This window comes from Lathamus discolor, chromosome 9 (assembly GCF_037157495.1).
Source record: "Lathamus discolor isolate bLatDis1 chromosome 9, bLatDis1.hap1, whole genome shotgun sequence".
In the NCBI taxonomy this organism is placed as follows: domain Eukaryota; kingdom Metazoa; phylum Chordata; class Aves; order Psittaciformes; family Psittacidae; genus Lathamus; species Lathamus discolor.
The window spans coordinates 14401737-14424210 of NC_088892.1; the positions used below are offsets into that span (position 1 = coordinate 14401737).

The 22474-nt window shown below is 45.3% G+C and overlaps 1 protein-coding gene across 4 annotated transcripts in view; it reads left to right on the forward strand.

Annotated features, from left to right (window-relative positions):
- The window catches only part of GRIA3 (glutamate ionotropic receptor AMPA type subunit 3), a 154104-nt gene that overhangs the window by 127210 nt on the left and 4420 nt on the right, over positions 1–22474 (forward strand). For 3 of the 4 annotated variants that reach the window (XM_065689172.1, XM_065689171.1, XM_065689173.1), the window contains one exon: positions 6231–6478. In XM_065689172.1, the coding sequence (XP_065545244.1) occupies positions 6231–6478 (248 nt within the window). Of the gene's footprint in view, positions 1–6230; positions 6479–7038; positions 7154–22474 lie in introns of all 4 variants that reach the window. The other variant, XM_065689175.1, reaches the window with a different exon arrangement.

The window sequence follows — 22474 nt, forward strand, 5'->3', positions numbered from 1 at the left end:
CCATCATTAGTTTAAACAACAAACCAACATGACAGTGTCTCCCATCACAGACTTGACTGTGAAATACTATTATTCACCAGTTCACCTTTTCTTTTACATTTATGCCTATGTTATCAAAGATCTGTGTATTTCTGCAAATATACAGGCTAGTTTACTTACACATGCTTGAACCTTGCTTTCCTGTAGCATCCCACCAATTCACGAACCGTGGGTAGAGTTTAGTAGAGTTTAGGTTGGCCGTGCTGAAAGAGGGATGCCCTGTGCATGCTCATGGCATCTGACCTACTTTCTTCTGCTGAGAATGTAATAAAAACAAAAGGTTCGTGTAATGATGGGATTGATTTTTCTGTCCATATAGGTAAGTAAATTGCTGGCATCACAAGTTATCTGTGGCTAAAAGCTGTGACATTGATCTGTTAAGACTTTGCCCTATGACCTCCAGTAAATGACAGCTGTACTTTCATGTCTGCACTTGGGAAAGGGGACTAATGGTGCCCTCTGGCCTTTGTGAGAGCTATTTTTGCCTTCTCAGTAAAAAGCTTGGAAATCTCAGAGAGGAACCTTATTAATCATGTTCCTATTATTAATGTAGCGTCATTACGCCAGCCTGCATGTGCCCAGATTTCCTCCCAAAGAGGCAGAGCTGACCCAACGTGGTGGGGCAGAAAGGCATCAGATCAAGGCCTTATCCAAAAGAGCAAGACAATGGTAGCCACTGCATTGCAGTTTGCCATATTGAGAGTCCAAGAAAGCAACTTCCTAAAACCAGTGGATTGCAAAGTGATCCCCAGGCCAGGCACCAGCAGTGATACCAAGGCCGTCTTCTGGCATGTTTTCACTCCTGTCTAATAACTTGCTTTTTAATGGTTCATAGGCTACTGTGTTCATTAGTTGCTGTAGGAGAGCTAATTGCACATGTGGAAGAAAAGCAGTGAGTGATGATAATGAAGCTAAGGTTCACACTTAACTACCCAAGTTCATATCAGTGAGGCGTGCATGTATATAAAGGCAGCATATATTATGCAGAATAAATACCTGCACTGTTTTTAGTACAGACCTTTGTGTTTTGTATCAGCAACATCTGTCTGACTTAGGGCTATGAATTTCCCTAGTTAAAGAGCTGTAAAGTGGTCACAGGGCTGATGTAGCAGAGGAATGTGTCACCTTTGCTGCTTCAGGCCCTTTGTTGATGTCTCTTCCAACGTTTGTGTGCATGCTATGGTCAGGATGCTCCATCCACTTTGCACTTGTCTCACTCCCATTTGCTGCACTTCCCTGTTGGATTTACTGCATTTCAGTGTATGCTGGCCAACTCCAAAGTGTATTAAAGTTTACGTAGCCTGGACCCAGCCCTAAGACCACGCAGCTGTAGCTGGCTTCCTTCTGGATCTTCTGCCTCTCCAGTACACCTGTTCCTGTTTCTTACACTGATATTGCTCAGCATGAAGCTGAAGCAGTCTCCTGTTCTTCCTTATAGCTTACCTCTTGGATTACTGGGGGGACTTTATCTCTTTCTCACCTCCCTGTTTTATTTGAGCTTATTTATCACTTTTATTTAATCTTATCTATCACTTAGTTTTGAAGACAGAGGTAAGAAAATTAAGATCAGTGTAGTCTGAAATTTTAAACATACAGAGTAAAGGGAGAATACATAAGTTAATTTTAAAAGTAAAATTGGTTTGGGTGGGTTTGGCTCATGACTGCCTGGTCAACAGCAGTCACCTATAAGAGAACATTTTGAGCTTGACTGCTGAGAATTAATTTCCTGGTTCCTGTTATAAGAAACAAAGGAGCATTTTGGTCACTTTAATAAAATATCCCAGCAGGGTGCATGAGATGGGCATTTTGAAGAAGACCTGCGGGTTGCAGAGAAAGTGCAGAGATGGCAAAACATTCTAAAACAGGCAAAGGGCATCCCTGTAACATACTGTAACTAGAGAGGGAAAAATGCTGTTTCTTTCAAATAGGATAGCTTTTCTGCTACTCGGTAATGGAGGAGGTGACACAATGTCACTTATCACAGAAGTGTGAGACAACTGCCTGCAGAGGGGAAAAGGTAATTCGGTCAGTGGGAGAAGGCTTCAGTCACAAAGATATTTTAGAGCTGGATTTAGCCAATGTCAAGGAATCATCCAAGATGTGCAATATATCTGTAGGCAGTTTGGGATGTGCAAAAGTGAACCTAAGGCATTTGGTCCCACTCAGCTGGAGCCCTGGTTGCTGGGGCTTTATTGTTGAATGGATTGAAGAAATAACTGTAACTGAGAGGTAAAGCTGCCTCATTCCCACTGCCTACTGCACACCCGCCCTGTCCAGCTGCCCTTCTTGATGCTGCATCACATTGTGGGTTTGTTTGGTTTTTCATTTCAGTACTGTAGCCAAACACACACCAAAACTAGGAGAATGGGAATGACAGTGTTGAAATTGTGGACTAACTGAATTGGCACCTTCTTTTAGACTGAATGCACTGCTACCCAGAAGCAGTGTGCATTGAGGTACCAGTGAGTAACATGAAGTGACTCCTCAGAATGAGGAGGTGCTGAGGTGTGTGTTGCTCGGGACTCTTCATCAGGGACTGTAGTGACAGGACAAGGGGTAACGGGTTAAAACTTGAACAGGGGAAGTTTAGATTGGATATAAGGAGGAAATTCTTTCCTGTTAGGGTGGTGAGGCACTGGAATTGGTTGCCCAGGGAGGTTGTGAGTGCCCCATCCCTGGCGGTGTTCAAGGCCAGGTTGGACGAAGCCTTGGGTGGGATGGTTTAGTGTGAGGTGTCCCTGCCCATGGCAGGGGGGTTGGAACTATGTGGTCTTGAGGTCCTTTCCAACCCTAACTATTCTATGATTCTGCATAAACATCTCCACATAAAGAAAAAGCCAGCATTATCGACAAAGCAAAGGCCAGCTCTATTTATATCTGCAGTAAGGCTGCGATAATGAAAAGACGCTTTAATGTGTCCCAGGGCCTGGATGAAACACTAAAAATGTTGCTTTTAAGAAAAAAAAGTGATAATAATATCCCCTTGAAATCCTGAGGAAATGTGTGTGGCAGACTTCTTGAGAGCAATATCAAAGCAATGAAATAGGAGTTGCAGAGCATAGGGAGTTACTGCAGTTATGGGCTTTGAAATGGTTTAAATCTCTGCTTTTAAGCTTTTTTTCTAAATATCTCTTTAGAAGTAACACTTTAATGAGAGGGAAAATGTTTTACTGCCGCTGAACTCTAGCAGATCTGTCAGACCTTACCTTATTTCACAGGGTGTAAATCCTTTCTCTTTGGTTGCTCCTGTCTGGCCCCTCTTGCAGGTGTCAGACTCCTGGAGGGACTCGCAGGCAGGAATGTCTGCAGAGGAGGACAGATGGGTGATAATGTTCTTTCAGCACAGGATTTGCAGCTTTATACTTAGAAAGAAAAGAAATTTTCCTTTCCTGAAAGTCTTTCAGGGGCTTCTGGGTTTTTTGGTCTGTTTTTAATTTGGAGGCAATTGGAAAATTGGAAAAATGAAAATATTTACCCAAAATACTGTCTTTCATTTCATCTTATTATATCTTTGACCAGCTTTAGTCAAGCCGTTTCGTGTCATTTTGCAGGTGTAAAATACAGCATTTCTGAGAAGGTTTGCAGGTTTCACAGCTCCTCTGGTGCCCCTGTCCCTTTCTCTAAGAAGCTTCATCATAAATCATTATTTTGGACTTACGGATTTAGGGGAATGGCTGCAGAGAGCATCACTCACCAAGCAGGATTCAGTGGCCAGAGCCCGTTGCCTCCCTGGTCCCCACTCCAGGGACACCCATGGATCATCATCCAGACTCCCACAGCCAGGCTCTGGCTACTCCAAAACCAACATGTGCACTGTTCATCTTATTTTGACCTTTCCCAGTCAATACCTGCTGTGTTCATTTCTAGCCTCCATTTTCATCTACTTCTACTAGATCAGACCACTATACTCATTCAGTTAATTTGATAATAACAAGACACTACAAAAATACAATTTGGCAGAATATGAGGTGGGCAATGATCACATAGAAATGTACTGTTTTATTGACCGCACCATCCAAAAGAGTTAAGTGAAGGAAGCAAACTATAAAGTTTAGGCTATTTGTTAAAGCTGAAAAGAAATCTGGTTTTGAGTTGTGGAATTTGGTTTTTTGAAGCATGAATGATGATATTCACACTTTGCCCTTGAAGCAGGGAGTGTGCTTTGTTTGGACCATTTGCAGCCCTGAGCATGCTGTTGGCACTCATCAGATAACTGTTATTATTAACAATGCACAGTTGCACTGGCAATTGCTTTTAGGTAGTCTGGCCAGCTGGAAAAGGGTATGAAAGAACTTGCTAAAGACAGACATTCCGGTAAGAGTTAGGAGACGAAAAGGAAAAGAAATTCTGGTCTATCTGCACAATTAAAGGCATGGTCTGTGGAGGAAAACAAGCAAAAGCATAGGTAATGAATGCACAGGTTTTGAATGCTAGCCACTTTAGCTTGCTGAGAGATAAGAGTAAAGCTGTATTTGTATCTTGGGACTCAGGGCTGCCTCTGTCCAAACCCAATGGCCCAAGGCTGGTGGAGGCAGCGAGCAACCACACTCCCCACCAAAACAGGGTTTTACCAGTGCAAGGACCATTTCAGGCCCCATTTATATCCCACTTTCTCTCACCACTTCTTCACTCCAGATGCTGGACAAATGTAGTCATACAGCCCATCTTTGGCCAAACAGTGCTCTCAGTCGAAATCCCTCTTGCTTGTTTTTCACACCCACCACCCAGCTAGCTCCTAACGAAGCTATGCTGTATTGTTGTCTCTCTGATTTCCTGTTGTTGATTGGGCTAATTTTAATTGGTTTTCATTTTCACTTGTTTTTCAGCTCATCAAGAAGGGTAATTAAAATAAAATCTTGCCCTCTGTGCTACTCTCCATCCATCATAGCAACACTAGCTGAGCATGTGAACTTGAAGAAGGGTGAAGTCAGGGCTTACTCTTTTCAAAATGTTTGGAGGCTGGTTGTTAAGCATTGCATTATTCAAAACACATTAAATTGTCCAGAATAAGGAAGAAACATGTCTCAATCATCAAGCTGATGGACATTAACAGTCTTCTGCCACAAGTTAGTTAAATTCAAACTAGATTTAGCTACTGCCTGCCTCATTTCCATTCTGCAAGGAAAACTGTGGACAGGAAACTAGCAAGGAGTAGGAGGCATAAATTCCAGATACCCACAGCTTGGACCAAAAGCCTTATATAAATCCTTTGGATTTCTAGACTTTAGACAGTTGGCATTACAGCCTTCTGTCGACCAAGCAGAAAAGTTTAACTGGCAGTCCAGGATACGAATCCTTAGAGTCTGGAGGTGGCTTTAAGAGCTGAGGGCGGTTTAAATGTTACTGGTTGGGAAGACGGAGAAGGGGAAGTAACACATTTCTCAACATTGCCAGGTTTACAAAACCTGTATGCTGAGCTAGAGGCTGTTAGGATTGGCTCAGTCTCAAAATGAGGAAAATGAGAGAAAACAGATATATCTGCTTGACATGCAAGCAGTTAACAGGAAGTTTTTTCAGCTTATTACTAATATTTTGTTTGTTGTCTTAGGAAAATGTGAAAGCGAATTTTGAAAGTTTGAGTATTGCTTCATAAAGGTTTTTGTAATTACTGTTTGTATCTGTTATATGGGCATCGCTTTTAGAAGCCACGAGAGCTGTCCTGGTCTTCTATATCATAGACCTGCCATCGCCGCTGTGAAAAGCAGACTCCTGCCTTGCTGGGAACTTGTAATAAGCAAGTGTCGGTGTTTCCTAGCTGCAGGTTAGCACAAAAAACAGCGCTGAGGATTGCTGTGGAGTGGAGAGGCTTCTTCGGCATCTCTTGGCTGTGATGAATGGGCTCGAATGTAACGAGCTCCCTCTGGTTCAGTAGCAGAGCAGCATGCAGGCGGTTAAACCCACCGCAGAGCAGGAACTGAGGCGCTAGGATGGGCACACGCTGTTTCTCATTCTGCCTGCCAGTTACATGGCAATTAGTAGAATAAATGTCTGAGAGATGTTTTCCCCTCCCCAACCATTTTATGGCTTGGTCGTTGTTCAGGGGCAATGTGTCTCTCTCCAAGCTACCTTGACTTCTTTATTTGTTAATCAGGTATAGGGTGTTAATTATACCACTGAGCTAAGCCCAAGGAGCTCAGCCTTGTGCCCGTCCCAACATGGCTCTTCCCTTTCTCTCCTTCCATCTCTCCCAGAGGTCAAAAATAGCCGTCTACGAGAAGATGTGGTCATACATGAAGTCAGCCGAGCCTTCCGTGTTCACCAAGACGACGGCGGATGGGGTGGCGAGGGTGCGGAAGTCGAAGGGGAAGTTTGCCTTCCTGCTGGAGTCCACGATGAACGAGTACATCGAGCAGCGCAAGCCGTGCGACACCATGAAAGTTGGCGGCAACCTGGATTCCAAGGGCTATGGTGTAGCAACCCCCAAAGGCTCAGCATTAAGGTGGGTGGAATAATATAACAATATCCATGTTGTTATAGTATTCCACCTACCCTGATGTATTGTGTTGTCATTTTCTTTCTTGTGGATTTTGAGGTAACTTTAAAGTTTAAAATCTTCAATATTCCATGGAGTTAAATAAGACGGTAAATTATGGTTTTGTTTATTTAATGCATCCATTTTTTTTAGTGTTCTCTTCGTGTTGTCCTCTCTGATTGTTTGTTGCTGTTTTAATTTTACAGTTCAATGGCTTTTTCAATTTAAATGGTAAAAGCCGAGTTAACCTGCCATATGTGACGAATGTTAACTGCATGATGTGGTGTTCTTGTTACTTTTTTTCTCAAAGACGATTTCCCCATCCCGCACACTTCAGTTTTGAGCAGATGTTATCCTCCATGCCACCTTCCAATATTTAACCCTGTATTTGCTGTACAGACATTTTGATAGCTCCACGTTCTGTGAAATTTTAGCCAATTTGTCCTCTTGTGCTCCTTTTTTTATACGTTACGATTTCCTAAGCATTTGTGCATTTTTTCTTACAAGCTATGTTTTATCGTTTCAAGAAATGCTGTTAACCTGGCAGTATTAAAACTGAATGAGCAAGGCCTCTTGGACAAATTGAAAAACAAATGGTGGTACGACAAAGGAGAGTGCGGCAGCGGGGGAGGTGACTCCAAGGTCAGCCTCAATGTCACCACAATCGGGTACCTTAGCAAAGAGTAATCGGCAAGGCTGTTATTTCACTTCTCAAGGACAAAAAAATATCAAAAATCACAAAAAAGAATGTACGTTAAAACCATTTGAATAATTCTGGTGGGGAAGAAAAACCATTTGGTCGGCCAGTAGCTCTTTCAAAGAAACGGTCTTATTTAATATCATCAGCAGGCTTGGTCAAGCTTGGAAACCTTATTTAACTAACAGATAGAAAGTCTAGTCTTGGTGGGACCTACACAGAGCAAATCAGTACTTGTAGCTGTACAAGGAACCTTAGGCTTAGTATGGCATTTACATCTGGCCGCCATACTAAGCCCTGAGGACAAGGCTTCAGTCCTTCCCCATGCTTTAGCTGTGATGCAGAGTGGTTTTTGAGAGGCCTTTTTTTGCCAGCACAGACATGGAGGTGAGGGCTTCCTTCTCCTTCATTAGAGAGGGCTCAAGCAAACCAGTACCAGCCCACGCTGCTTTGCTGTGCTGAACTGGTGCCACCAGAGGTCCTGGGAAGAAGCCTCGTCTCTGGAGGAGAGCTGCATGTATGGGTCTGTAGCTCAGGAAAGGAAAGAGTGGCTGCTCATCTAATTGCAGTGTGGGGCTGGGAGAAAAGACAATTGTAGCAAAGACATTACACAGAGATAGATGGCAGTTACCTGTTAATGGTAAAATAATAGCAGTGATGGTAATGTGTAAGGAGCTGGAGCTTGCAGTAGGTGAAACTGAAAGGTATGTTGCTTGCTGCAGGGAAGTGTGTTGATGCACAAAACTGGAAATGAATCTCGAGGAAAGAGGCTTTGGTAGTTTTGCTTAGACTATTCAAATGTCACCTTTGATAGGCCACTGACGAGTCTTCTGCACACACCTGTGCAGGAGCACTACATCTGTGTTTGCTGTGCTTTTCATACAGGCATGGATTAAAATCCCAACTCCAGTGACAGTATTGGCAAAACTGTCGCTGCCTTCTGCTGAGCCAAGGCTTCCCCCAGTCTTCCAGGCAGCCTGCAGGGTACTGACACTTTCAAAGTTGTTTTCTTGAGCTCCTGTATTACAAAACCAGTGTGCTTTCGTATTGCCAGCCTTAACACTGGTAATTTCTGTGGTCTTTAGCCTGGTGAGGAGAAGCTGTAGCTAGAATAGGCTGGGTACAATTGGTCACCTTGGGTACAGGAATTACAGGTGAATTAATTTCAAATACCCTGTTATACTGAAAAGCACTGAGATTAATTTTCATAGTGACACTCTCCTACAGCAGGAAAACCAGTTCCTTACGAACAGTAACTCCTAATCTCACTTATAAAAATGCTCCAGCTTTGGTCCAAAATCAATAATAACAGTATTTTCAATAAACTGCAGTTTCGGACAATTACTGCAAATTACTGCTGCATTCTATTAATAAGAGTTGCTTACAGTTGGCTATGTAGCAAATTGCTCAGCTACTCATCTCTGATGTTAGCACAGGCCACTGTGTAATAATAAAGGAAGGAGAAGCTCTCGAACTCAGGTTTGATCGATAACTGGAGGTCTGCAGTGCTCAACAGCAGCCTGAAGATGAGCACGAGCCTTTTTATGCTTTCTAGCTCTGCTGCTCATCCTTCACATAACATTTATATATAATGTTATACATGCCAGTATATTAAACATTTAACATTCTCCTGGGATCCAGCACCTCATTGTCTCATGCTGCTTCCATGAAAGAAAACGCTTTGTACAAACTAGCTTCAGTGAACTCCATTGCCTTGAGTTCCTTGAATTAAGCCCAGCCAACTAATACTTTCAGCCCTCAGAAAACGTAAAAGGATTTAAAAATGGTCACAATTAGGGCAGGGCCATTCTATTTTTAACTTGTGCTGGAAGACCTTTTACAAAGAGCAATGCCATCCCTTGGCTCTGGTCAGGTAATGTTAAGGGAGTGGATTCAGGTCTGCTGTTGTAGCATGGTTTGGTATCCAGTGAAGAGGGAAGGGGAGCAAACACAATGTGTGCCTTGCTGGTTTAATCCATAAATCACAAAGCAGTGTCTTTCTGCAGTTTGTCATGACATGCTGTGATGAAGGACTGCTTGTTTGTTTGAGCTGCAGATATTGCCTCTCGGGGGCACAGCAGAAGTCCCCAGGGAGGAGAATGTGGGCCAGAAAAGCCCTCCCACCGAAGACTAGACTAGGGGAGGCAGGGAAGGGGTTAGCTGTTCTTTCCAGAGATGTAAATCAAAGGGCTTTTTTGTTATGAAGGTGGCTTTCTTTCCAAGTAGTGCTTTGTAGGCACTGAGTGCCGCAGGCTGCGATGCCGTGGTGTTGCAGCAGATGGGGAGATGCCTTCCTGGGCACACACCCCCATCGACAGCCACTAATGCCCAGTTCAGGCATCCCCAGCCCCACAGGGGCCCTGCAGCCCTCCTGAGAAGGTGAGCACTAGTGCTGCCCTCCAGGCACTGACAGCCCCAACACTCACTGACCTCTCTCTCCTCTCCTTCCTCCCATCAGAACCCTGAGTTGCCCTTGTCATCTCATCCCATTCTCTGGTTAATTGTTTCTATGAACATGGCTTCGTTTATAGAGCATTTCAGAGAAGTCATGTCAAAATTGTTCTTTTTTTCTCCTTAAAGGAGGTGGCAGCTGGGGGGATCAGAGGGGATGGGGTGGTGAAGGTGCCTCAAGTAGAGATGTAGACCTTGCACCCTGTCTCACAGGGCAGCACAGGGACCATTACTCACTCGGGGCAGCTCTCTCTAGTGGCTGAGCTGACAGAACACTTCTCTCAGCTTCGCCAGTAGAGACCCAGGCTTGGGAAACAGCTGTCCTGAGTTTGTAATCAACTGCTTTCTACCTACTTCCAAAGAGGTGTGTGTAGCTGTGAGCCACTGTAAACTGATGGTGCCAGTGTCTTAAACTGAATTCCTCTGCAGTCTGATATTCTAGCTTGTGCTGAAAGCCAGAGGTAAGTGTGCAGCCTGTTTGCTTCTGCCAGTACCCAGCGCTGTCCCGCACAGGACCCAGGACCCAGAAATGCCCTCCCATGCTCCTTCTCCCTGCGGTTAGCATGTGGTTCACCTGTACTTGGAGATGAATGCTTCCAAGTTGTGAGTTCACCTCTTGTTATTGTGTCTTCATCACCAGTGGAGAATTAAACAGTCACTTCAGATTTCACAAGGATTTTGAGTTTTGTAGCAGGAAAAAGAAAAGGTATTCAAATTGACTTCCTGCAAGTTTTGGGATCTGTTTGGTGACACAGACTGCAAGGTTAGTCCTGTTAGCATCTCATGCTTGTGAGGTCCATGTGTACTTTAAGACTAAAAAGATTGTGCTGTTTTATTGTTTTAAAGGCCCAAGCTGACACATGTCTCATTTTCAGTGCTACCAGTATATGCCAGCACTGGTGTGGAGCAGAGGGTGCCAGTCTGCCCTGCAGTGTCTTGCTGTTGATACTGCCCTGGTGAAGGGAGTTACCCTTTGGTCCTTATTTAAGAAGTTCAAAAGGGAATGTGCTGCATCCATACATGATTTGTCTGTGATGCTTGTCAATATGTGTGTGCTGACTTGGCTGGTGCAGACATTCTGGTACATGCATCAGAATGTGTTCACTTAGTTCTCCTAAATGAGCATGGTTTTAGTTTCATCTGTTGGGTTCATAGCAAATTATACCATCTTCAGATTCTCCGGTACATGTGAGCTGAGTTCTCAATCGTGAGAGAATGCAAAATAGCATTTATTAAAAAAACCCAAACATATTCCAGGAAATATGTTACAGTGTATTATGAGTTTGGAAACTAATTATTTTGTTTATTATACAATCGTATCTGAGTGATGGCTGAATAGGAATTTAACAAGCAGTAGAGAAAAGGGGATGCAGACGGTGGTAGCAGGCTGAGTGACTTAAGTGAAACTAATTATTCAGCTGCATAGGAACAATTTTCTGCTAAGATAAATTTCTGTAGTTCTGCTGTTGATACATTTCTTGTATTCTTACACCTTCACGGAAACATTTAATGACAACCAACACAGAAGGAGAATGTTTGAGTGCCCCATCTCACCAATTTTGCATGCCAAGATTCCTTACTAATTATTTGACTTAATTTCTTTAACATATTCCTTTTTAGGCTGATATCTCTTTTGGAGTACATCTGAAATGACATGTGATGCAATACTACTCCATTTCTCAGTTGTTTCTTTCTAATCACAGGATGACTTTTCCAGTGTGCCAGTTGAGTTCTGCCCTCAGAGCCACGCTCCATAAAGCATCACATTCCCAAGCCCTTCCGAAATGAGAGTGTGGCCCTTAGCAGATGGAATTTGTTCCCCCATTTCTTTGTGCTGTTTTGCTTTGATACATTTTCAGCAGAGCCGTCAGCATTTGTGGCATAATTTTTTTAAGTGGCTTATTTTTAGAAGAAATCTGTTCTGCATTACTTTAGATGATACCTGACATCTAAAGAGTGCCATTGCCAAACGTGCTCTGCTTTAAAGAGAATATTTACCCAAGGAAGTATTTCCCAAGTTTCCCTAAGGAAATGGCTATCTTAAAAACATGCAACTCAATTTATTTGAGCAATTTGTTAGAAATTACGTTAATCAGCATGAATTTACTTGCCACACATTCTATGGGCCTGGGTTATGAGCTGGAAAAAAGATAAAATGGCTGGTCAGAGCCAGCGACAGTAGCACAGAGCTAATTCATGCTCAGAGCTAGGAAAGTAATATGAAATTATCGTATTGTGCAAGTTAGTGATAAAGCAAAAGAATACTTTAAAAGGAAGACATCAGAGTATGTGTTTAATTGACAGCTATTATTTTATAGCATATTAGGAAATAATACTGTGTATGTTTTGTGCCAATAATGAAGTCTTAATGCTCTAGGAGTTCACTGGAGCATCTCGCTTAGAGCATTGCCAAGAAGGGCAGAGATCCTGCTCTGGTTTGCTGAAATATCTGTGCTGTTTGAGGGTATTTTCCTGGGTATTTTCCTGGTATTTTCCTGATTTTCCTGAGGAGACTCAGAACGAGAATTTGGGATGAGCAGGTTGCCCAGGCTGGTAGAGCCAGGGCTGGCATCTGAGAATTAGGAACTGCTTTGTTTTGCCTGCATAACCTTTAGCATTGTGGGAACTAGCTTTGCTGCCTTGTTGAAGGTGGAGCTGAGTGTGCAAGGAAACGTGCTTGTGCAGTGTTAGCTGTGGGAGAGCCAGGCCTCATGCTGAGGTACTAATCCTGCCTTTATGGCCATAAGGAATCTTAGAGAAAGACTTATGACTCCTGGACTCACTTGGGTAATACCTGTAGTGCTGAATGGTTAATATCCATAAACTGCTTTCATGAGTCATTTGTCCTGTGTTGTAAGCATCAGTGTGGGAAAAGCCAAGGCACAGCTCCTTGGGACTGAGGGAGGAAAAAGGAAAACGAGCAGCTCGAAGTGGGGCTTCCAGCAGTGGGAGCAGGTGCCTTCCTTTGACCATCTCCCTGAGGGTCTGGGCTTGGCTGTTTCCTCTTTAATGGTCGCTGCTGTCACTTTGCATACAAAGGGAAAAGTAAATGCCTTTCTTCTTCTTCTTCGAAGTAATTCTGATGTTTCAGCATTGAGCTCACGTTGGAGGACGCAGGCACTTGTGCTTCTCTGGTGGATTTCTGTGTGCTAGCCAGCACTGTAATCATGGGTCAGACACCTCTAGCTTTATACCAGCAACGTAGCTGTTCTTTGAAAGTCTTGTGTAGCCTCTGGAGTAAGCAGCACCCACCTGAGGAGCCTGAGAACAGGAAGCAGAAGAAGCCATCCCAAGAGGAAAACAAATCATGGAAGATGGGGGAAAAAATGGATGTGTCTAGAGTCAAGAGAAAGAGAAGGTGAGGGGATAGCCCACGCACAAGGTAAGTTGAGTCTCTTGCTCATATCCTTCCAGGTTAGAAGGATCCAGGCAATGACAGGAAAGATACCTGTTAGTTCAGATGTTGTATGGTTGAGCATGATATCAAGCATCTGCCCTCCCTGATTCTGCCTCCCTGTGTGGGTAGTTCTTCCTCCCACCCCCTCGGCACATCTGTACCTCCAGTCTCAGGCACTGCTGTGAATGAACTACAGTGACTTGTTACGGCTTGCATTTCCTAATCCAATAGGCATGTATTATTGCATTAGCACTTGGCATCTCTATTAGATTATGATACTGTTAGTACAGAGTTTAATTTGTTTGAGCTACATTTATGAAACATATAAATATACTTTCCTAGAGACAGTCGCTGCTGGCAAACATAGGCTGCAAACTCTCTGCAGGATCTTGCAGTCTCAGCTGGGAACACCTCTGGCTCTGTGCAGGTGTATTCAGAGTGTGAGTAGGTGTCACAGTGACATTGTGCATCTGTGTATGTCTTCCAGTTAAAACATGGAAATTTAAAGTGCATACCAAGTTACTACAAGGAAGAAACCCACAGATCCCACAGGGATACAGTGATTGCTCCAGCCTGCCTTGAAAATTTGAGTTCTTTTGGCCAGTTCGGTGTTTCTTGAACACTGTTTATGGAAAACACATGAAGACTAGAACAAAGTTCAGTTACGAAGAACTCTCGCAGCTACTGAACACTCAACAGTAACTAAAAGATCATCCCGACAGATAATTTGCCTAGTGCTAAATGGCTGTGCTGTGTTCACCACCCTTTGCAAAGCCTCTGGTTTGCAGGCATTTGCTGTCAGAGCCAAACTGCAAGCAGTGTGCCTGTGCAGGAGTCACTAAGGCCCTCTGAACAGAAGCAGTCCCCACTGGCTGACACCCCATGTCGTGCTGCAGGAGAAGCCACTGCCTGTCTCCATCTCTCATAGCTGTGGGCTCTGTTGTGGCAGTACCACAGTGTAAAGAAATGCTAAAAACCACTTTGTGTGCTGTTTCGTAGAGAAGATTTTGTCATCCCGTGACAGTACCAAAATGCACAAAAGAGGCAAAACCTGCAGCGACCTCCTGAAGGAGCATCCTTGCCCAGCTGTGGGATGACCCCAAATGAGCCCACGGCCAGTGCTGGCAGCACGAAGCTGCAGTCCTGGGATGCTGCTCACTGGCACCCACAGCCTCAGTGCCTTCAGCAGCAGGAACCGCTTCTGGCTCTGCTGCTGAGGAAAAACAACATCCTTCTGCCGCGGGATTTATCGCTGTGCCCAATGCCTCCGAGCACTACGCCAGCCATCAGCATGCAGTGTGTTTCTTAGTGCCTGGGGATATACGGAGCTTGAGGCACTGAGTTTTAATCTTCTAATTTTGAAAGATCTTTGTCTTTTCAAACGAGATGGCTTCCGCTTTGATCCCTTCCTCTGCAAACCCATAAAGCATTTCAATCCCTCAAATGTTAAATGTTGTAGATGTGCAACTGCTGGTAGCACTGAGCAGCGAAAAAAATGGTGCAGGTCTGAAGTGGTAGCAAAAAGCAACCAAGTGTTCATTTCTTAAAGAAGACATGCTTTTTCCATGAATTCCATATTAAATGTACAGTGTGAAATACAGAAGATCACTTTCTGAGACAGAAGGCAACAAATAGGAATAGTGAGTGACTGTAGGGGTTTCTGCTTTTATTTTCAGGGCTCCTGCTTGAAATACCACATAGCTGTAGTCTTTAAACAAATATAGTGGGTTTTAATGATGTGCCCATTTCCATCTGAAATCTTTCCCTCCCTCACGCATGGGTGCGTAGCAAAACATGAAATTGTGGCACGAGACACTGCTAAATTGGTAAATTATGACAGGCAGATAGATTTGAGCTCAGAAAGAGGAGCTCTTGGACAATACATTCACCCGCAGGTTTTGTATCCAGTCAGAAGCTATTTCAGTAACAAGATCTGACAAAAAGCCCATTCAATAGTTACAGATCAGGCTGGAATTTATAGAGCTTGGGGGAATAAAGTGCCTTATTTGATTTAGATGGGTCTTTAACCTCAAGCAATGCCCTCTAGAGAATAATCACTGGTGTCACTGATTTGGTATCACTTCCTGGGCTGTTTCTATCTTTATATTTTAATGATACTAAGGTGGTTGTTAGTAAGATTTTTATGGTATCCTGTCAAATTAAGCTGAGTACCCCCTCTTCACTTCTGCATTTTTCAGTGCCCTGTGGGGCCATGCAACTGGTTCAGGGACCCAGTGGGGGGCTGCTGGCCTTCTGGCCTGCTCAGGTCCCGTGAGCAGGACTAGAGGCCCCATTAACATCACCTTCCCTTCCGCCCATCAGAGCTGAGCAGGGAAGGCTGGTGATGTGGCACGATGGCTTTGAGGGGTTCCCTGTGGTGCTGCATGTGTGGGGCTGAAATCTCGGTGCAGAGCAATAGTGCAGTCATTCGAGGTCATTCTCCCTGTCCCCTTCAGATATTTACCTCTCAGAGCATGGTAGAGGTGACGCTTCCCATGTGTCTGCAGCAAGCTTCCCCTGAAGTCAGTGGAGTTTGCCAGTGATACCGACAGGAACAATTAATTCAGTGTTTTCAGTAGTTTTCCCCTAGAGGATTTTTGGAAGCAATCTGAATTAAGAAAACGCTTGTTTGATTGTGCATTAGTCCACTTGCCTTTCCTTTGACAACACAAGGTGGATTTTAGAAACCTGAGCATTTAATGTCTAAACTGTCATTGCAACATTGTTGGTTGGTTTGTGCTGACATCAGCAATCCCAGGGATGCTCCAGCCAGCAAGGACAGCTTTGGTCATAAGAAACTAGAGAAAAACAATTGCCGCTGCATAAGTGAGAGTGCTCTAAATATGTCAAATTCCCATATTAGGTAAAAATAACAGGGATTAAAAATAAAACAAGTTAAGAAACCACTTTAAAATGTACTAACCAATACCTGGTAGCACAATGGACTTTTGCCCCCTTCACATCACTGGGATTTGGATGGGAGGGACAGAGCTCTTGGTCTGGCTGCATGGCTCGGCAAGGTTCTGCACACTGACTCGGGGGGAGGATGTCACACTTCATTCATATTGCACTATTCAGAGGACCAGATTTGCCAGAAACCTCCTGTGGCTTTTTGTTGCTCTGATCTCACGAATCGGCAACAAACCTGGCCTAGCCAGATATTGGACCAGATTTACAGCTGCTCTGTGCCCATGTGGTGTGACACAGCAGGAACCCAGGGGTGTCTTTGGTGATGTAATTTTGCCTCCCCTAATGTACCCAAACAGCCAGTGCCAGGGCACATCATAACACAAACAGCTTTGCTGTAAATACCGCATCCCTAGTGATGTGTGCCTGCTTTTCCATGGCACTTCTCCAACCAGAGTTATTTGGCATCTGATGTTGTACTGCCGGGAAAAAATAAAAAGGGCATGCTAGTGACCACACAGGATTTTGCATTGTGGCAATGTGTGTTAACTACACGGGGCAGTCATGCTGCTGGCCTTCTAGCCAGAACTGTTAGCAATGCACAGCGCTCCTGTTGGCCATGTCTACAAGATCTTTGGAGCCAGCACCCACCTGACTTGTGAGAAGGATCCTTGTTGCCACTGACCTTAAATTTCTTGCCTTCATCACTGAGAGAACTCTGTCCCTGAGTGAGATGGCACACATCCCTGCCCGGTGCCGCTGGGGATGCGGATGTCCTGCCTGTGTAGCACTGCAGAAGCTGGTGAGCCCTCCTGCTTGGGTGCCACTCAGAAGCCGTGGAATTGTGGCAGCTGGAGTTCTTGCCTTGTGGTTGGCATCCTCCTGAGCCACCCATCCATCCAGGCATCCCTCCCTGGGCTGAGGTGCTGATCAGCTATTCTGCAGCTTGTTCCCTTCTATCCTGAGCCTCAGCTCTGGGCATGAGTGGAGGAAGGACGTTTTCAAGACCAGAGAGGAGCTGTCACTGCTGATGTTGTTCTGGTCTTCTTTCAAGCTTGTGGGTGATTTCTTCACCTTCAACCCTGATAAAATCTGCATTTGGACTGAAGATGCTGCAAGCAACAGTGCTGACAAAATGCCATACTGTACCCTGTACACCAAATATTCTATGGAACATCATAAACCAGCTGATGATGGGTGAAAGGTCAGGGCAGCCCTCAGGCAGCCCTGCTGCCTAGGAGATGTGGTGAAACCCCTGTGCTGCTCCCCCCATCCTGCACAACTGAGGAAGCCCTTTAATTAGTGCTCCAAAGAGCCTGTACTTGTTACACCTTTGCTCTGCAGCTCCCTTTTCTGAAAGATTGTGTCTGAATGCTCTGAATTCTGAGCAGTGGTTCGTGGTTTGAGGGAGCAGTGTGCTGTTTGCCATGTTCATCTGCTCTCCTTGGCAATGATCATTTTTGGGTATAACATTTATATTGCATCCATTAGAGCATAGAATGGGATGTGAATTATCCAAAGCTGTTCCAATCACCACTTAAATCTTTATGGATTGCGAGTAATAAACATAACTACAGTGTTGCTGAGACTTTATACCACTAAAACACCAGTTACACACAGCCAGCAAAACTCTACAGATTATTGGGTGAGATTTTCAAGTCCCAGAGTGACTTTTGCTCCTAAATCTCAGCAACTCTTTATCACCTGCTGTGACTTGTGAGGACCAAACCAAACACTGGCTACAAAGCTGCTAGCATCAGTACATCCCATCCCAGTACATTCCTGGAAAACAGCCCTTTCCTGGCAAGATCAGGATGTTCTTTCGTAAATTGACAGCACTTTTCCAGGAAGCTGCTCAGTCTCTTCTCTGCAGTGCAATTCATTCAGCAAAGGGTCCCGTCCACAGCACAGGCACATAAATACAATTTTCAGTAAATGGAATCGGATTGCCTAAAAAGCAGCCTGGCCAGCTTTTTCTGTGGTATGTGGAATTTCAGCTTGCTGGGTTTCTTTCTTAAGCCAGTTGAAGCTAGAGTGATGGCACTAGGTAAAATATCTGGTTTAGGGTTATCTATGTAGGTGCAGGAGAAATCATGAAAAAGAACCTAAAATGTCATTAATCAAAGACCTGTTACAATTTATTTGAGAGGGACAGAAATTACACCTTCTCACCTTTGGGACTGATAAAGGACTATACCTATGGAAAATAGGTAATAATGAAATAGAACAAAAAAGCATACAGCAGCTCTTTCTTCTGAGGGATGATCTCACACGGCAGCATGGTGAACATAGCCTGGCAGTGATGCTGTATTTTATGCAAGATCAACACTGATGACAAAGAAGTGTTGTCACAGTTCCTGAAATTGGAGTGAGAGGTGGCCAGGAGTTTTAAACTGAGCCCAAAATTTCAGGGACCTAGTTCAAGGGTGAGATTTCAATGAGTGAATACACATCATCTGTCAAAAATCCATCAGCATCGCCCTGTCACCCGGGGCCACCAGCAACAAGGGTGCAGCAGGACTTTGGAGGCTGGTGTCCTCAGCCAAGGGGGGTGAAATGCAGCAGGGAGGGGGCCCCAGAGCCATGCAGCAAAGAGAAGAGGACATTGCCTTTGAGATGGTGTTGGCTGCGTTTGGAAAAAGACTGGCACAGGTTGGTGTCTAGCAGTAACCGATGGCTGAAGAGGAAGGTGATGCAGCCAGCACCCAAGTGTGTGTCCTACCAGGGGAGCAGAGAAAAACTGCTGAAACACCGATGAAACCCACCTCTGTCCCAGGTGTAAAATGATGTTTGCAGCCAGCTCTGATGAAGTGAAGCCTGTGAGAACAGATGGGCACGGATCTTCTTGAAGTCACACCTCTCAGACAAATCAACCATAGCAAATGGCTTATCTGGGCAATACTGTTCCGTATGAGACTCCTGGTACCATTTCTCCAGTCATTTGTAGACATCAGCAAAAAACATCTTAGTGGGGTTTGGTAATGCTGCCCAACAGACCCAACCTCGTGTGGTTAAGCCTGGATAAGCTAAACCTACTAAACCTGGATGAAAAGCACAAGCAAGCAAACAAAAATATCCTTCAGTTATGATGAGGAAGAAAAGAACTGCAAGTTTCTGTGACATCCAGAACACTGACATCCTGATCCTAATTGCCTCAGTGGGCATACGGAGCACAACAAGAGAACAACAAGAATGTTTTCCTTTGATAAAAGCAACCAAACTAATAGAGAGCTGGTCTGCAAACCACACAGGGGGGAGATGAAAAAGAATACTGTCATGAATTAAAGCAGACAAAAATCAGCTGAAGCCACCTGGGAAAGGGCTGAAGACCTCATAAGCTATCCCATACAGCCCAACAGCAACCTAATTAAATAAGCAGCTGGAAAGCACAAAATTACCCCAGGAGAAAGTTGAGGAAATGGAAGTCTATTGAGATAGAGACCCGGAAACTGAGTAAATGATCCTCTGAGCTGGTTTTGGGCAGCACAGCTGCCCAGGGAGACAGGTAGGTGGCTGGGACTCAGCCTTCCCAGGGGATCTGGGCTTATTTAGTCTATGTTCCTCCGCCTCTAAGGCAATAAAAGAAAATCCCTTCTCAAACAAACAGTGCCAGGGCAAGCTATGAAGAATCCTCTTTCTGCAGCCAACATCCCTCACTCCCAGAAGAACCCTGCGCTTCGCTCTACAATAGCCAACAGAACACCTTTCCATCTTGGTAGCCTTCAACCCACTAGCATGGGCAAGGTGCTGGTGCTGCCTGAGGACCTCCTCTGGGAGGGGCTGAGTAGCAAGCTGAGGCACAGTGTGGAGGATTCACATTCAGTGTGCACTGGTAAAAATGCCACAATCCAGACCTCCATGGGGATCTCAGCCAAAGCCATGCCTGACTCTGTTAAATGGAACAGGCCTAGAGAGCTACTCAGAGATGAGCAATCAGAAAACGCACCAGCAGCCAGGCTCACTTTTCAATGTATTTACTTACCTTGGGAATCTGGGAGCTGAGGGGTCCATCCCACACCAGCTTACATTGAACCCCCATGGATGATGCGCTGGACCAGGGGCTGCAGAGACATCACCTCTTCTCCCACCATCGGGTCCCTCATACCGTGCTGCACCTGGGAGCAGATCATGCATTAAGAGGTCTCGAGATAAATTTGTTCCTTAGGACTTTGATTGAACAAGCTGCGTCGTGTGCTACAGAAATTCGTGTCTTGCCTAGCACATTGAGAGGGTTGCTTCTCCCTGGTACACGCTGTTCATCCCAGTGCAAAACAGCAGAGCTGAGGGAGGCCAGAGCTCGCTCAGGCACTAAGTCCTGGTTGTCTGTGTGTTGGAGGTACGGGATGGGCTCAGGCACGGGAGGATAGGCACCAGCTACTGCTTCATGTCAGACTGGCTTCCAGCAATTCCTCCTTACATGGTCCTTACCCAACCTGTCCGTCTTCTGGCAGCCACCTGCAGTCATCCGAATGCCAAGCCTACAGCATGAGGCTCTTACGGCACAGGAGCAGCCCAGCATGGATACAGCTCCACCAGCAGTGGGTTGGTGGGTCTGAAGCGTGCAGCAGCTCCTCAGCACTTGTTCTGCTTCTCCTACCAGGACAGAGGGACAAAGCAAATCACTTCAACCTGGGCAGTACCTCACCTGACAAACAGGGCCATGACAAACTATAGTGAAAACCCCAGTTTAGGCAAATTCCCATCTGTTTAGTTAAGATAATTTTAGTTTACTACTACTTTTTTCTTCCTTGGCAATTGTGTGTGTGCAGTTAGCTGCAATCTTGCCTCTAAAAAAAATATAAAGCACCCTAATTAGCATATTAAGCCTCCTCATTTCCCAATACTGTATAATGTTGTGAAAGCTAATCTATAATGTATTGGGTACTATGCAAATTCTCTGTGCTCCATATGGGGTTTATAAAGGCATGCAAATTAAAAATAGGGTTTGGAATAGGACTGGGGGGAGGGGAGAATTTTCACAATAAAAAATGCAGATAGGAGGAAAGGTGTTTATAACCTTCTCCCTATTGTTTGTGTATTCTCAGCTGCACAATGCTTTTCAAAGCGGAGAGATGTATTGCATAAAAATCTCTCCAAATTGGATAGTTTTTAAATGAAATTTAAATTGAGAGTGCTGTTCTCTAAGCAATAATCCACACCATGCTTTCTGCTGGGGCTTGTAACGGGTCGGTAAAGGCACTCAGCTTCCACTGACTTGCATTGCAATCATGCACGGCTTCTTGTAGCATCTTTGCCTGGGTGTCACCAGGGGCCTCATCACAACACAGCTGCCCAAGGAGGGTCCAGAGGGGTGGTTTGGCCAGGACTTGCCTGGTCCACAGCAGCATAAACCGATGGGGCCGGTGCATTACCTGCAGCACCCAGGGCGTTTGCAGTGCCTGTGGAGCGAGCTTTGATCCTGTTGATGTTTTATAGCCCTGCCTGTAGGTGATGCAGACATAGCAGCGATACAGCTAGGGTTTTACGATGCCGATGGCTGGTGGTGCAGCGGCTCTGTGCGTGCAGCCAGAGCAGAGCCGGCACACGCGGTCTATCTCGTGCAGCTTGTCACTGCCGCCCGTCGGCTGTGCCTGGTTGGGTGCATGCAGCTTCCCTGACTGATGCTTAATTAGATTACAGCTGCTGCTTAAAAATAGCCGGGCTATAAAAATAAAATCTTGGCTGGTGTCAAAGCAAGGCCTGCGCAGACCGGGAGGAGTGATGCTGCCTCTGCCTGGCCAGCCAGGGAGCTCTGCTCACACAGACAGTGCCGCATCGCTGCCTCGGGGACCAGGGACCAGCGGTTCTCCTCACCCCGGCGGGTTTTCCCTGCTTTTTGCCTCATTTGTCTTACGGTACCACACAACCTGCCTTGCACAGCCTGTCCCCGCTCTGTGGATGCTGCGCCCCACGCCTGCTCTCCTCCCAGAGCACACGCAGCTCCTCTGAGGGCAGTGCTTTTCCACACCAGCCACCAGCAGGGCTCACGGCCACCTTGCAGGCAGCTTTTTGGCAGATGAGGGAACGGGGCTTTTCTTCACCTGCGGCTTCTTCCAGTATCTACCTGTGCTGCTCGAGGGCTGTGAGCCCTCCCAGCCTGTGGACATTGCCCTAAGTGACACTGTGTAATTAAGCTTGTAATTAGGTGGGTTTGTATAGCTCATGCTGCTCTTTCTACTGGGTCTGCCTGTGCAGAGAGTCATGCACTTTGGGCGGAGGTAGGAGATAGGCAGGGAGCAGCAGAAGCAAGAGGTGAGGCTGACAGCAGGGCAGATGTGGCTGAGCTGTATCTCCACTGACAGCAGGCATGGATGGACTCACAGCAGGGCATGTTGCAGGGCAGCCACATGTGTGTCTGCCTAATGTTTTATCCCATGCAAAGTGGCACAGCATCATTAAGGATAAGGGCCCATTCCTTTCATTCTCACCAGCACAGCCATGGAGTGGAGATCAAAGCTGTTCAAGCAGGAACTGAAGACATCCCTGACACAGGGAGGCTGCCTCTTGGAAA